General features: G+C 44.3%; 2 protein-coding genes across 2 annotated transcripts in view; one reads left to right on the forward strand and one right to left on the reverse strand.

Annotated features, from left to right (window-relative positions):
- LOC308284040 (histone H1-like) overlaps window positions 1-15,386 on the reverse strand; it is a gene marked incomplete at both ends in the record, with an annotated part of 409,737 nt that overhangs the window by 284,926 nt on the left and 109,425 nt on the right. The gene's annotated exons all lie outside the window — the stretch shown is intronic.
- On the forward strand, window positions 12,550-13,290 carry LOC308284152 (histone H2A-like; the record flags this gene model as incomplete). Its single annotated transcript, XM_080724702.1, has 2 exons — window positions 12,550-12,585; window positions 12,925-13,290. The coding sequence occupies 2 exons, from the start codon at window positions 12,550-12,552 to the stop codon at window positions 13,288-13,290; spliced, it is 402 nt and encodes a 133-aa protein (XP_080580828.1).

Below are 15,386 nucleotides of genomic sequence, written 5' to 3' on the forward strand. Positions count from 1 at the left end.
TGTAGATCGGCCACCTTCCAGAGGACGCTGAAACTTGCAGGATGAGCACTGTGCAGCGACACAACCGCGGTTTTACCGGTGAACCTGAGCGCAACGGTGGGGGCGCGGGAGTGTGGGTGCCGATGATGGAGAGGTTAAATAGCTTTATGTAATGAGAGGAACTCTTGCCAATTTCGTAAGAGACTCGTCGCCAATTGTAAGATATTTAAAAGTTATTTGGGGCCATGATTATTGATAACCCCTTCATCCCACTACTAGACAGCGACCGAGTCACAGCAGTCAGACGTGCAGTCAGATTCGGTTTGAAAAAAATCAGCCCAATCAACTCATGCGACCGTCTCTAATTCGAATGACACCCGCAAATGGAAACATGCTAAATTCGCTTTGTCTTAATGCGTATTTCTGATAATTCGCTTCCCTAATTCGAATAAGTTTATGGAAACATGGCTATGGACTAAAACAAAACATTGTGTGCATGCGTGTGGGCGTGTGTGCGTGCGTGTACATTCTTCAGCCTGTGGTGTTATTAAGAAGGAGCAGGAGGTCAAAGGTGGTAAATGTCCCAGTGATGGATTAGGTATCATCAACGGCATGGAGGCTAATCGTGGTGCCTGGCCCTGGCAGGTCTACTTGGAGGTAGATATACATCAACACACCCAACACTGTTTACCCTCTTATCCACACATATATTACTTTTATGACACAATATGCAACTGTAATGGGAATATATTTCCACTCAGGCTGAAGTTTAACAGTTTTTTTTGAGGAAGATCATAGCATAAAAATCACACCCGTGTGAACTGAGCGGTGGCCTGGACAACAGCGCCCCTCCCTTAACATGTGTGGTCAGAAAGGGTACTACACCACAGGCTTGAGGCTACATACAGACCCACCCACATACAAACAAACAAACAAACATACCTACACACACGGCCACGCTATGGAGACGGTGTGACCACCGCTCAAAAAAACAAGAAAGCAGCACAATGGCTTTGGCCATCTCCTTATACTTGTGTACTCACATAAGTGGCGTTTCCATAAAGCTTCTTAAAGGACAACTTTGTTTGTTTTACAACAAGGGTTCATAGTTTAGATTGTAATTAGAGAAAAGAAAAAGTGAGTGTTAAAATGTTTTCATTTGCTTCGTTCTATTGTTTAAGACATCCAAGACAGAACACTGTGGTGGAACACTGATCAACAACAACTGGGTTGTGACTGCTGCCCACTGCAAGGCCAAGTAGGTTAATGTAGTCGAGCCACTATTATGTTTCTCTCTGTGCTGTAGTATCAGTATCTGCATATAAATCATATTCATATAGGGGCCAGGACACACACACACACACACACACACACACACACACACACACACACACACACACACACACACACACACACACACACTCAATGTCATTAATACCCCCCCCCCCCCCCCCCCCCCCTTTTACCTTTTCAGTGAATTCTCCCATTTATACCTGGGCCTGCATGATCTCAAAAAAGACGAAAAAAACACCCAGCGCATTGGAGGGGTAGGTGCCATATTTATAATAGGGAGCCATCATCATTTTATCAGGGTTCTGTCGCAACCATGTACCATTGGTACGTGAGGAGGCGGCCGGATGGTTTATGGATTGTACAATCGTGACTACTAATTGAAGCCGAGGCCGAATTGCACGAAAGAGCCCTGACAGCACATGGTTGGTGCTACAGACTCCAAATTTCGCACGCAGATAGCTCAGACCTTTTCCTACGTTCTTAGCTAGGCCTCGACCCAACCCGATACACAGTTTTTCGGATCCGGCACGAAAGGTTTGGAATCTCCGTATGCGGAGATGACTGACATCGGGCCGTTCCGGAGCAAGCGCTGACTCATTGTGACATCACTTCATAAAAGGCTCTGACATCACATACGCCACATGAGTCAACAAAAAATCTTGAGAAACATTCGTCCCACCAGCTTCAAATTCAACGCGCGTGTTCCCTGCCGCAGCAGGTAGTGCAGTGCCCGGCCTCGACCCGACCCGATACACGATTTTTTGGAACCCAGCGCAAAAAGTTTGGATTCTCCGTATGCAGAGCTGTTGTCTGACATCAGGGTCTTCCGGAATCAGCACTGTGTCTGCAGAGATCTCCATATATGGGCATAAAATGGACGCAGACAGACAGAAACAGATATCCATATATGGGCATAAATGGACTCAGGCAAACAGATGGTCAAAATGGATCCTATGACAACTGGTATAATGGGGTTTGCATTACACAGAATTCGGCACACGCGTTCCCCGCCGCAGCAGGGAGTGCAGTGCCCGGCCTCGACCTGACATGATATGCGGTTATCCGGAACCAGCGCGAAAGGTCTGGAATCTTTGTATGCGGAGCTAATGTCTGACATTAGTGTTTTCCAGAACCGGCACTGTGTCTGCAGAGATCCCCATATGGGCATAAATGGACGCATGCAGACAGATACAGATATCTACATATATGGGCATAAATGGACACAGGCAAACAGATGGTCAAAACAGGTTATGACAACAAGTATAATGGAGTTTGCATTAAAGGGTGGGGCATTCATTCCGTATTTACATCGTTCCCGAGTAGGCCGGTCCTCGACTAGACGCTCGGCCGACTGTCAGCAGATACAGAGATCTCCATATGGGCATAACTTGGACGCAGTCAGACAGATATCTCCATATATGGGCATACATGGACACAGTCAAACAGATGGTCAACACGGGTCCTATGACAACAGGTATAATGGGGATTGCGGGGCGGGGCATTCATTCTCTATTTACATCGTTCCCGAGTTGGCCAGGCCGCCGACTAGACGCTCGGCCGCCCGAAGGTTAATTGTAATTGTACAGACAACGTGAGTGTATGAACCTGGCGTCACTAGGATTTTATACACAGCGGAGCGAGTGTCTACTGGCTACTTCCATGTTGCATACCAGTGACAAATCACTGACAAATCCTTAGAATCTTTAACAAGCTTCGAGTAGTATAATTGCATTGCAATAATTGCATTGCCTGCCCTTTGCACACAGGCGTGTTTATCCACACGGATAAAACGGACAATTTATTTTTATTAAAAGAAAACAATGATTCTCTACGACCTCATGCAAACCGGATCCGAATTAGCCGTGCGACGAGTGGCTGCGGCCGTGCGTTTTTTTCTCGATCTAACCCAGTTCGATTTGTGCGTCTTGTCGCATGCGGTAAAAAAATCATCACTCCTTTTATGACTCCTTTTGGGATCCGCAGCGCCGATTCCGCACAGCATTGCACACTAGAGGTCTTCGGACCTGCCCGAGATCCGAAATTACCCGCGATCCGAACCGCCCCGAGCCGGGTAACGGGGCCGTTTTCGAGCTTTTACCGCGGGGCGGGCCGGGGCCGGGGCCGTCTGCCCCGGTTCCCCGGGTATCTCCTGTTACCCGAGTGGAGCCGAGACAGGCCGAGATTGAAGTGAAAGCGAACGCAACAACTGCACCAAATAGATAACGCCACACGATGGCACTAAAGATGCAGCATGTAATCTGTTGCATTGGTTGTGAGAACTGAGAAGTATAACTCACTCAGTCACAACAACACTGACTGTATCAGTTGGATTGTTATTATTATCAAAGATATTAACGTAACGTTTTGGTTAACGGTTTACAATGGAGTTGTCATTGCGTGTTGTCATGCTCTGCAGAGCAAAATGGACACTCAAAGCAGAAAGATATAATGAACAACACATGCGACAGAAAACGATAGCATTAGCATTGGCTAGCCAAAGAAGAAGGAATAAAAACATGGATTTATTTGTATTTACAAACTGTCCGCATTGACTTACTGGTCTGGGAAAAGATCATCTTTTGGCGAGAGGCACAGCGCCGCTGACAGCAACAGCAGCACCGTGGCGATGTTAGGTAAGAAATATGTCTGATACAACTCTTAATATAATAACGTTGGCATTCTTTCATTTCGGGGCGACAGGTTCGGGTCTCGGATCTCCCGTTCTGCTCGGGTTTCGGATCCAATTTTTCTAATAACAGGCGGGGCCGTTCGGATCGGATCCATCACGTCTCGGGGCTGATCGGGTAACGGTTCTCAAATTCCAAATGATAGACGGGGCCATATGGGTCCGGGTCCATTTCCCCCGGGTCCTTTTGGGTTCGGGTAGTTCAAATTGGACCCGTGAAGACCTCTATTGCACACCAAATCCAATGCGTTTTATTCATGCAGCAAACGAAAAAAAACCAACTGTCCTGTGTGCAAATGGCTTTACTTCAATGCTGCATAACAGTGACATCACTGTTGAATCCTTGGTAACGTTCTCCTAGCAAGCTAATTGTGCTGATGAAACACTAAACAAGATTATTATTTCATGTCAACATTCAAGTAAAACTGTCAGAAGATGTAACCCAGGTAAAGTAATGTGCCACTCCACAAGTTTAACTAGTTGTCCAGCTGTCTAAAGTCAAGTCAGGTCCACCTGATACAGACATAACGTAATTGTTTTAATCATCATCCTTGTTAATATAACGCCTTTTAGGTCAATGATACAGTATAACATTATGGTGATATAATAATTGTCTGGCAGTCAACTCCTGGGTTTGATGCACAGTGCCGGCTCCAGATTGGGAATGGTTAAAGCCGGATATTCAATTACAAGCAACAAATATAGCTGCAAGTAGTGATAAAGTGGCCAAGCCAGGAAAAAGTAGGAAAGCTAAAAAGCAGCAACGGAAAAAAGCAGGAAAAGCAAGAATACTGGGAAAAGAAAACAAAGAAAAACTAGAAGCAGTATTCTTCCGAGAACAGGTCTCCGGCAGGTCAGGTAGGTTTTTTTGGCCTCCTGGTGGCGCTATAATAGGCCAATGTGAAAAGGGTGCCACGTGTTCTTGGGCCTTTCACGGCAATCGGACGCTGCATGCGTGATTTGAGGCATTTTGTCCAAAAAAATGTGTTTTGCTAAAGTTGACCCGCTGGAGGCGGCCAATTGACCTAGTTCTGTTCCTTGACCTAGTGGGAATGTGCATGCAAAATTTCATGCTGGCTGTGTTCATGATTTGAGAAGTTTTCGTCCACTTTATCACTTCTTGCTGCTATATTGATTATTATAGCCATGAAACCTGGACATGGTCTCCTCATGACATGGTCTCCTCACAACTTTGACACTCAACTTTGACTATCTCCTCCTGGGATTTGCGCGTTACTGCACAAAACGTTTTTCGTAAAACGCTTAAACACGTTTTTATCCTGGGATTTTCGCGTCACGTGCACAGAACTTTTTTTACATGAACTTTGGACCGATATCTAAAGATCTGTCTGGTCGTTTTTTTTTTTTTTTTTTTATGTAAACATTCTTTTTTTATAATTCAATGAATATTGCAGTTTTATGCAAATTATTCTTCTGCCTCTAAAACATACATGCAAAGTCACATTTTCATGGTGAAATACTGTAGAGTGTATAGGGTTAGTCCAATTATCACTGAAACCAATCTTACCCCAATTGGCCAAAGGGGGGCGCTATATCATTTTGAGCAGGAACAAATGCCACCCTTCTCGTATTGGCCTGTTATAGCGCCACCAACGGGTCAACTTTTGCATAACACATTTTTGGAACAAAATGCCTCAAATCACGCGTGCAGTGTCCGATTGCCGTGAAAGGCCCATGAACACGTGGCACCCTTTTCACATTCGCTTGGTCACTTTATTGCTGCTTGCAGCTATATTATACCATATTGTTTTTTGGCTTAAAGCAAGCCCACAATTTTTCGAAGGAACAATAATTTCTAGTTATTATTATTACCCTTATTATTATTATTACCCCACAACTAATTGACAAGCCCAGTTCATGGTGTCGTTTAAGCATGTCATTGATAGACTCTCACACCACTGCTTCTACAGATTCCACCTTTCACACATAGATCGCTGCATTTTTCCCCTACGTTCCTAGCTGCACTTACTGTACTTGCACAATGTACAATTTTAACTTTTTTACATCATAGTACGTCCATTATAAACCTTCCGGCCGAAACACAGACTTCCAAATAGTTCCGCGGTGCAGTCGCGACGCGATTTACATCACAAATGGGCATCAACAAACAGCGCATTCCAACTGCCGGGAGAGGGAAGGGAAGGGGAGGGGGAAACCTTTACCACCGTGGCCCGTTCGCTGGTTGAAAAACTGGTCGCCCCATCTGGGCGGTATGGTGTAAAATTTGTTAAGAAATTCTACAATAAACTGGGCGTCAGAAAAGACAGTTTTAAACTTGCCACAGTGACAACTGATGAAGTGTTTAAAAAACTGAGTGCCCTACCTCAACACAAGGCCACTGGCCTTGATAAAATTCCAGCTAGATTTCTCAGAGATTCAGCCGCCACCATTGCTCCAATAATTACCCACATAATTAACCTTTCCATCGAACAGGGTCATGTCCCACAGGACTTCAAACTAGCAAAAGTAACCCCCCTGCATAAAAAAGGTAGCAAACTAGACCCTGGAAACTACCGTCCCGTTTCCATTCTTAGCTCCATATCCAAAGTCATGGAGAAAATAGTCTACGAACAGATAGCAAGATATCTCGATGAGAATAATCTGATTTACGAGTTCCAATCTGGATTCAGAAAATCTCATTCCACTGACACATGCCTTCTCTATTTGACTGACCAAATCAAACGCGAAGCGGATGACGGCAAATATAGCGGCATGGTCATGATGGACCTCCAGAAGGCATTTGACACCGTAAATCATTCTATTCTGATTGAGAAACTAAAAGCCATCGGTCTTGACAGCGCAGCAGTGAGGTGGATGCAGTCTTACCTGGTGGGGAGGGAACAGGTGGTGGAGATTAACGGTACCCTGTCCCCCCCCCTCCCGGTAAACTGTGGTGTTCCTCAAGGTAGCATACTGGGACCTCTGTTGTTCCTAATATACGTGAACGACATGGCATCTGCTTGTGACTGCAACCTGTTCCTGTTCGCGGATGACTCGGCTCTCCTAGTCTCGGGCAAGGACCACTTGCAGGTTGAGAAGACACTTAACTCTGAACTAAGTAAGATCTGCACATGGCTTAACGACAACAAATTATCAATTCACCTGGGTAAAACAGAGTCCATCCTCTTTGGATCAAATCATAACCTCAAAAAAGTTGATAACTTCACAATCAAAGTGGGTGACAAGGTCATAACACGAAAAAACGAAATCTCTTACTTAGGATGTATCCTTGAAGCTAATCTTTCCAGTGAAAAGATGACTTCTAAAGTAATAAATAAAATCAACCAACGAACTCGTTTCCTACAGAGGATCGCCCCGATGGTCAATTCCAACACACTGAAGACCATAGCTGGTGCAATAATCCAGCCCCTCTTTGACTACGGAGTCCACGTATGGTATTGTGACGCCCCACAAGCCCTGAAAACTAAACTACAAACAGCCCAAAATAAACTAATTAGGGTCCTGCTTAGACTTCCCTATCAGACTCACCTCACCGCTACTCACCAGTTAAGAGTGGGGTGGCTCAGAGTAGTTGACAGAGTACAGCAACTTGCAATGGGCCTGGTGTACAAGATACACTACACCACTATGATACCCAAGTACCTGTCAAAATACTTTATAAACATTAAGGATGTCCATAATTACAACACCAGAGGCAGCGCCACAGATCACTTTCAACCCAGAGTCAAAACCAACAAAGGGTCAAACTCTTTTTTCTGCTATACCACCAAAATGTGGAAAGCCTTACCGAAGGCCACAAAGGAGTGTGGATCACTAGCATCCTTTAAAATTGCCCTGAAAAACCACTTACAGGCAGCAGCCGTTAGCAACTGGTAAAAAAGAATCTAGCCCAACCCTACCCTCCCCTGCCCCTTCTTTGTATATACTGTTTGTTTTGACTTACTGTCTTCTATTTTGTTTTTCTTTACATATCTACTGCATAGTACTGTGTTCTATTTGTCTGTCATTCAATGTTATATGAGATACTTCAATGGTTTCCAGTGGAAATAAGCTTAGTCTTTTCATGGATCTCCTTTTAGTAGACCTTGTACCAGTGAACTGTACCGTCATGAAACTGTACCTTTTCCTATGCAAACTTCTAATAAAGTCTTCAATCAATCAATCAACAAAGGGGAGGGGGGCAGTTCGACGTTCTTGAGAGAGAGAAAGATAGAGAGAGATAGCAGAGAGAGAGAGAGAGAGAGAGAGGGAGAGGGAGAGGGAGAGAGAGAGAGCTAGCGTGCGACTCCTGCCTCCTTTCCGTTCTTTCTGTCTGTGCGTCCACAAAAGCAGTCAAACTTATCCCTGTCCTCCGTACGGAGGCTCCGGAGCTGGAACGGAGCCACTCTGTCTGTCCCCTCCTCCTACTCCGAGGGAGCCAGGACTCCACACCACACACTGCAGTGCATATGATAGGAATAGGGTGTTTTAAACCTTCTACTTTACCCTTTCTGCATTTCCTGCAATTAAGCTGCAATTAAAAATGCAGCTTACAGCAGAAAAAGGACTTATTTAATTCCGTCGCCTTTTGCGATCCGCGTGTGTGTGTCAGTGTGAGTATAAAATAGCCTAAAAGTTTACTTACTCTTAACTAAAAGTATCAGTAGGCTACAGCAGTGTATAAATACTCAGTTGCAAGAAAAAGTCTGCAATTCAACATTTACTTGAGTACAATTAGGCCTACAAAAGTATTGCTGGTATCAATCAATATATTTCAAATAAAGTATTTTGAAAATGGCAGATCTACAAGTTCTCACAGCATAAATGTAGTGGAGTAACCATACTTTGCGGTGACCATTCCACGCCTTACGCCTGATTATGGATCCCACTGGGAAAGATGGATGGAAACGGCATAGAGCGCTCGTTTTCAGTTATTGTCCACGACATTGCAAGCGGCGCGAAGGCCAGCGGACCTTGGTCCTGCTCTTCGCGCCCGAGCGCCGCAGGCGCGAGTGCCCGAGTGCCCGAGTGCCCGAGTGCCCGTTACGAAGCCGTGGTGAATGCAATCGTTCTATTTATGCCCAGGCCGTAAGGCCTGGGCAAGCGCACGATAAACGCAATGATAATTGGGTGTTGGTGCACCTCGCGCGGTCCAAGTGACTACAACGGAGCGCTCCCTACGTCCGGTTCAGCCAATCACAAGCTCCAAAAATGAGTCCGGGGCGTGGTTATCCATCTTTCCCAGTGGGATCCATAATCACGCTTCCCTTACAAGTAGCTATAAAAGTCCAGAATTCAAAATTGAATGAAAGAACACAAGTATTGGTATTAATATGTAGACTACTTAGTACCAAAAGTAAAAGTACTCATTAAGCAGAATGTCCCTTTTCAAATATTAAAATAGCAGATCTACAAGCTCACAATACTGCAATGTAGAACTTCTCTGTTAAAGTACTGGACCTGTATCCGTCCCCGAAGGAGCTGATAAATATTGACATTAAGGTATTGAAAACATATTAATCTGACTTTAAACCCATATCCCTTATGTTGATCAAATATAGAGCAGTCCTGTCTCAGCTACTTGATCAAATATAGAGCAGTCCTGTCTCAGCTATCTATCTATCTCAGCTATCTCAGCTCTCTCTCTCTCTCTCTCTCTCTCTCTCTCTCTCTCTCTCTCTCTCTCTCTCTCTCTACACTGCAGTGCCCACGTTAATATTGCTGGAAACGCTGCTGTTTCGAAACAGTTCTGTATCTTAAATGGCTACGATCAGCTGAGCGCCAGGGCGTGAAGTCTAGATGTGAGCAGCCGCGTTAGCGGCCGCGAATTTCTAGTTATTATTATTGTAAGAGCCTGAAATGATTAAAACATGTGCAATGAAGTGGGGTGACCATGCGGTGGCGCTGTAGAGTATAAAAGGGTCAAGTTCACGGGCACCTTTGGTAGGTTTTGACCCAGAAGGGCGAATGGTTTTGACCGAAGCCAGGTTACGCTGTTGAACAAGCATGATGTGGCGCGAGTTGTTTGTAGTAAATGTTTGATTGTCTATGGAGCCCAACAGGCCTATATTTTTGATTTTGTCACGGTGAAGTAATAAATACACTTTTTGCATGAAGATAAAGCTTTCTCAGTATGTTTTTCTCTTTAGCAAAGTTACAAAGTTTTCCCTTTTTTAAGCACAGTACAAAGTAGTTTTTTTTAGCACAGTTTATTGTAATAGCTGTGCATTGTGCAAATGCAGGCTTTTCTCAGTAAAAGTTTTAAGATTGTCTTCATGCCTTTACTAGGTCTGACTTCATCCTCCATGTGACCGGCAAGGATTTCAGCCACTCCTGGAAGTTCTCACGTTTCTGCGAGGCGGGTCTTAACTCAAGCCTGGTGGGTTTAGGAAACACACCTTCAAGAATAGGGGTGCTGGGGTCCAAGTGGTTAATGTTAAAAAAGAAAAACAGAAAATCATTACAACACAAATACATCACAACACATGCAATACACTCAAACTGGTTAATAGTAAATGGTAAATAGTAGTCGATAGTAAGTAGTAAATAGTAAGTAGTAAAAAGTAGTAATAGTAAGGAAAAATCAGTAACTTATGACACCATGCAGTGTCAGATGGACCGGTAATTAGGCTACTCATGATTACAAATCTGGTTTGCTTTAAGCCACCTCTTAACACACATTTACTGCCACCTTTAAAAATCGACTTACCCACCAACTTTTTACATTTTTCTTTTACAATTTTTTTCCTAATTCTGTGTTGGTGTGAGAATGTCAAACCATGCGCCCAATATGAAAGATGAGAGTCTCTAGTGACACACTTCATCGGCCGCCAGCAACAAGGGTTAATGTTTTTTCCCCAGATCACGTGGCACAACTACCGTACTTTGACTGTGATTGGCTGGGGGAGGCTGGGTCTTTCCTTCATTGAGACAAGAAGGCTCAAAGAAGGAGAATACGCCATAAGTCACGCCCACACCACGGTCCATGCCCTAACTAAATTCGGACTAATGAACCTTCGGACTTGTGACTTAAAGAAGTGACCCTGAAGGTCGCCGACTCGGGCGCCCTAGCTAAATCATTAGACCATGCCCTGAGCTACATCTGTGCAAAATTTTGCACTTATAGACTGATTAGCATGAGAAAAAAAACCCTAAGGCCTCCGACTAACATGAATGTTCACCCATACATGCATCGTTTTCTGAGGCCATTTCTAGCCCAAGGAATGTTTTTTGTGCAAAACAAATGCCTGCAATGGATTCAGCATCATGACAAACCCCTAGTTAGACCCCTCAGATCCTACTTAAATACCCCCCAAAAAAAATCCTCCTGTATAGAAAGTCAATGGGAGCCCATAACTTGATTTGGCCGATGTGGCGACCCCGAAGGTCGTCGGCTCGGGCGCCCTAGCATTTGAAATCCCCACACTAATATGGAAATGTAAGCAGAACTTGGTCCTGGAACTTCACAGGTTCTTGAGGGTTCTTGGTTCTGGAAAGTTCTGGTTCTAGTTCTGGTTCGGCCCTGTGGTGGAAAAGGGGCTTATGTAGCGTTCAAAGGGGTTGAACCGGCTATGTTCATTAATTCAGCAGTGCTTAGTAAAGTAGTAGGCTACCTAGTAGGCCTACAGTAGGTGTATAAGTTTAAGTCATTATACAAATGTGTTGCTGTTGTCTGTGTGGGTTCCTGCATGCAGTGAAAGAGCAGACTGAGATGGAATGAATGGGAGGGGTTGGAGAAGTGAATGATTATAATTATAAAATCATGTGTTGTATCAAAACTACTATTTCTAGCAACCATTTTTCCTCCCAAGGACCAGACACTGAAAAAGTTAAATAAATTATTGGTCAACTTTATTTGGGGAACCACCAGGGAAGTAGCCTCGTGAACCAGGCTTTTATTTTGGCGATCGGAAAAAAAATACCAGGGAAGTGACCAAAAGAAACCTTTTGTATAAAAATAAGTGTGTTGGAGGTCTTGGTGCTGTTGACCTGGGATTAAAACTAAAAATTGCCTTCTGTAAAAATGTCCCTTCAGGCTTTAAAAGAAGTGCAGTATGGATTGGCGAGGCTTTAGCTGGACCAAAAAGAAGGGCCGAGCAAGGAGCTCTTTTCCTTATTTTAAGATAATGTACGGTGATTTATTGTGTAATTCTGCTCATCTGAGTATCGATTGGACTGAAATGTCGAGTAAGAAAATATATGGTGTTATATGTGATGACTTGTATGGTGGCATTTTCCCCTATAGAAATCTGGACGACAATCAGAAGCAGGTGTGTCTAAAAAATGTATGGAGTAAAAACTTGTCAGAAAAAAAGAGAGACGTCATGTGGCTTGTTACTGTAAGACGACTAGCCGTTAGGGCAGTTGTCAAATGGAGTTGTTTTGTAACAACAGTTAAATGCCCTTTTGTGTATTGTAACGAGGATGAAACAATAGAGCACCTGCTGGTTGATTGTCCCAGGTCACAGTATGTGTGGGGGGAAATGGCCCGTATTGGTGTCACAGTAAAGATAAGCTATAACGCAGTTATGTACGGTGTTTTTGAAGAGAAACTTTCGACCATGGACCAGGACTTCTTTTGGTCTGTGGTATGCACCATCGTTAACAAACTGTGGAACACTCGCTGTGCTATGACAATTAAGCAAGAGGCCATCTCTGGAGAGGTGGTATTTAAGCAAATAGTCACGGAACTGAAGAGACAAAGAACTTTGGACTCAAAACTGAATATCTTCAAGCCGTGGCACATTTTGACCTTGTAATTTTGAATTATATTTATTATATTTCTACTCTTGTCTTTTATATGTTATGTGGTTTCTATCTAAACGGACTATTTTGGGCTAGATGTTGAAAAAAAAGGGGGGGGGGTTTAAAAAAGTAAAAAAAAGTAATGCCCTTACATATATTTTCTGCACTTATAATGTAATTATTATGTATTGACATGCCTATTTCTGTTTTGTATGAATGTAAAAGCTTAAAATGCCTGTAAAACTGCAAAAAACTGCAAGACCGGCGGAAAGGCCAGGGCGAAGGCAAAGACCCGCTCATCCCGTGCTGGGCTCCAGTTCCCCGTGGGTCGTGTCCACAGGCTGCTGCGTAAAGGCAACTATGCTCAGCGTGTCGGTGCCGGCGCTCCCGTCTATCTGGCGGCTGTGCTCGAGTACCTCACCGCTGAGATCCTGGAGTTGGCTGGAAACGCTGCCAGGGACAACAAGAAGACTCGTATCATCCCCCGTCACCTCCAGCTGGCCGTCCGCAACGACGAGGAACTTAACAAGCTGCTCGGTGGAGTGACCATCGCTCAGGGCGGTGTTCTGCCCAACATCCAGGCTGTTCTGCTGCCCAAGAAGACCGAGAAAGCCGCCAAGAAATAAACCCACTTCATTCGTTTGACATACCCCACAAAGGCTCTTTTAAGAGCCACCCACTCTTTCAATTTAAAGAATATTTTCCCAATTTAATTAAAATGTGCGTTTTATATAAGCTCATTTTGTACATAATGGACATAACACTTATTTGTAGTCAATGTATGCTATAGCATGCATGGATAGTGCCTCAGTTAATTGTCTATATTGAAAACTGATACTACTATATCTTAACATATTATATTCATGTTAAATATTATTGAGACAAGATGCCTTCTCAGTCAACAATACATAACTGAGCATAACGGTGTATACTGTGGGTGTATTTATTTGTGGGATTAATTGACTTTCTATAAGCATGATAGGCCCATGATGGCAGATCTTTGAGCACATTGATGTAATTGGAAAAATGAATTAGACGAGTGTAAAGACAAGATATGCATACTGTATAAAGAATATGTATATTCTTTATACAACAAATCTATTTTCATCAGCTCCTGTGTGAAGTGTAGTGTTCCCCACCAATCGGTAGCAAGTGACTTATGGTACCTCCCCAAAGAAGGAGGTTCCTGACGACTGACCAATCAGAGAATGACGGCGTCTCGCAGACACGGATAAAAGGCAGCAGTTTGCGCTGTTCTTACATTCCAAGCTCAACAAAGCCAGAAGAAGCCATGGCAAGAACCAAGCAGACCGCTCGCAAATCCACTGGCGGTAAAGCGCCCAGGAAACAGCTCGCCACCAAGGCGGCTCGAGCGCGCCGGCAACCGGTGGAGTGAAGAAGCCTCACCGTTACCGCCCTGGTACAGTGGCTCTGAGGGAGATCCGTCGTTACCAGAAATCCACCGAGCTGCTGATCCGCAAGCTGCCCTTCCAGCGCCTGGTGAGGGAGATCGCCCAGGACTTCAAGACCGACTTGCGCTTCCAGAGCTCCGCCGTCATGGCTCTGCAGGAGTCTGCTGAGGCTTATCTGGTCGGTCTGTTCGAGGACACCAACCTGTGCGCCATACACCAACACGGAGCTAGAAAGGAACGCCCATAAACGTCACATCCGCTTTGAGCGTGGGGAAAAATAGAGCGCCTTTCCCCATTGACTTAATACAGCGTATACAGTATACTATCGTTTAAATCACGTTCAGAGCGATTTTTTGGACGATAAAACACTCGACAGCCAAGAAAAATCCATCAGAAGGACTTCTGGAACGCAATCGTTCACTAACTGGTTCACTTTCCGTCGGAAAGTTCACTTATTATTAAGATAACAAGCCTATTATGAATGACTGGCTAACGCACCGCTGTGCTCTACGGAGCTAATGTAGCTCGCCACCTCGTCTAAACTACTCCTGCCTCTTCAAAACCTCTGAACGGGACCCAATTTTACTCTTTACGTTGACCACAGTCGGAAAGTTCACTTATTAAGATAACAAGCCTATTATGAATGACTGGCTAACGCACCGATGTGCTCTACGGAGCTACTGTAGCTCGCCACCTCGTCTAAACTACTCCTCCTGCCTCTTCAAAACCTCTGGAATAAAACGGGACCCAATTTTACTCTTTACGTTGACCACATATTCAGTCTACGACACCAAATTGCCAATCTATGCAGTGCCAAAAATCAACAAGCTCGCAATTGGGTTATGTTCTCCCTGGCATATAGGACATAGAAGTCGGAGTAAAGTGGTTTGTAATCAGAGTCAGATTAATATATTCCCCGCAAATTACACAAGCACTGACTGAGATGGGGAGATCTGTCCGTTTTTGTAGGCTATCTCCAAGTTACACAAGCATGAGATGAGATCGGAGATCTGTTTTTCTCTCCATCTACTCTACTCCCTGTGTTACAAAAACATGTTTGCACATGCAGTGTTCAATAGAGACACTAATATTAATATGAGATATGATCAATTAAACGTGCCACAATATTAAACCATTCCCATTGCCTAATACACTTACAATGGCATCCTCCTCCTGTGTCCTTCCCGTGTTCCATGAACATCATTGCTGAATTAATGGCCTTTGTTTTTGGAGCTGTGTGAAGCACAGGCTCCCTATACGTGGCTTTGTGGGTCTGTGTGTGTGTGTGTCTGTCTGTGTGTGTGTCTGTC

This window comes from Nannobrachium achirus, assembly GCF_963921795.1.
Source record: "Nannobrachium achirus genome assembly, chromosome: 4".
In the NCBI taxonomy this organism is placed as follows: domain Eukaryota; kingdom Metazoa; phylum Chordata; class Actinopteri; order Myctophiformes; family Myctophidae; genus Nannobrachium; species Nannobrachium achirus.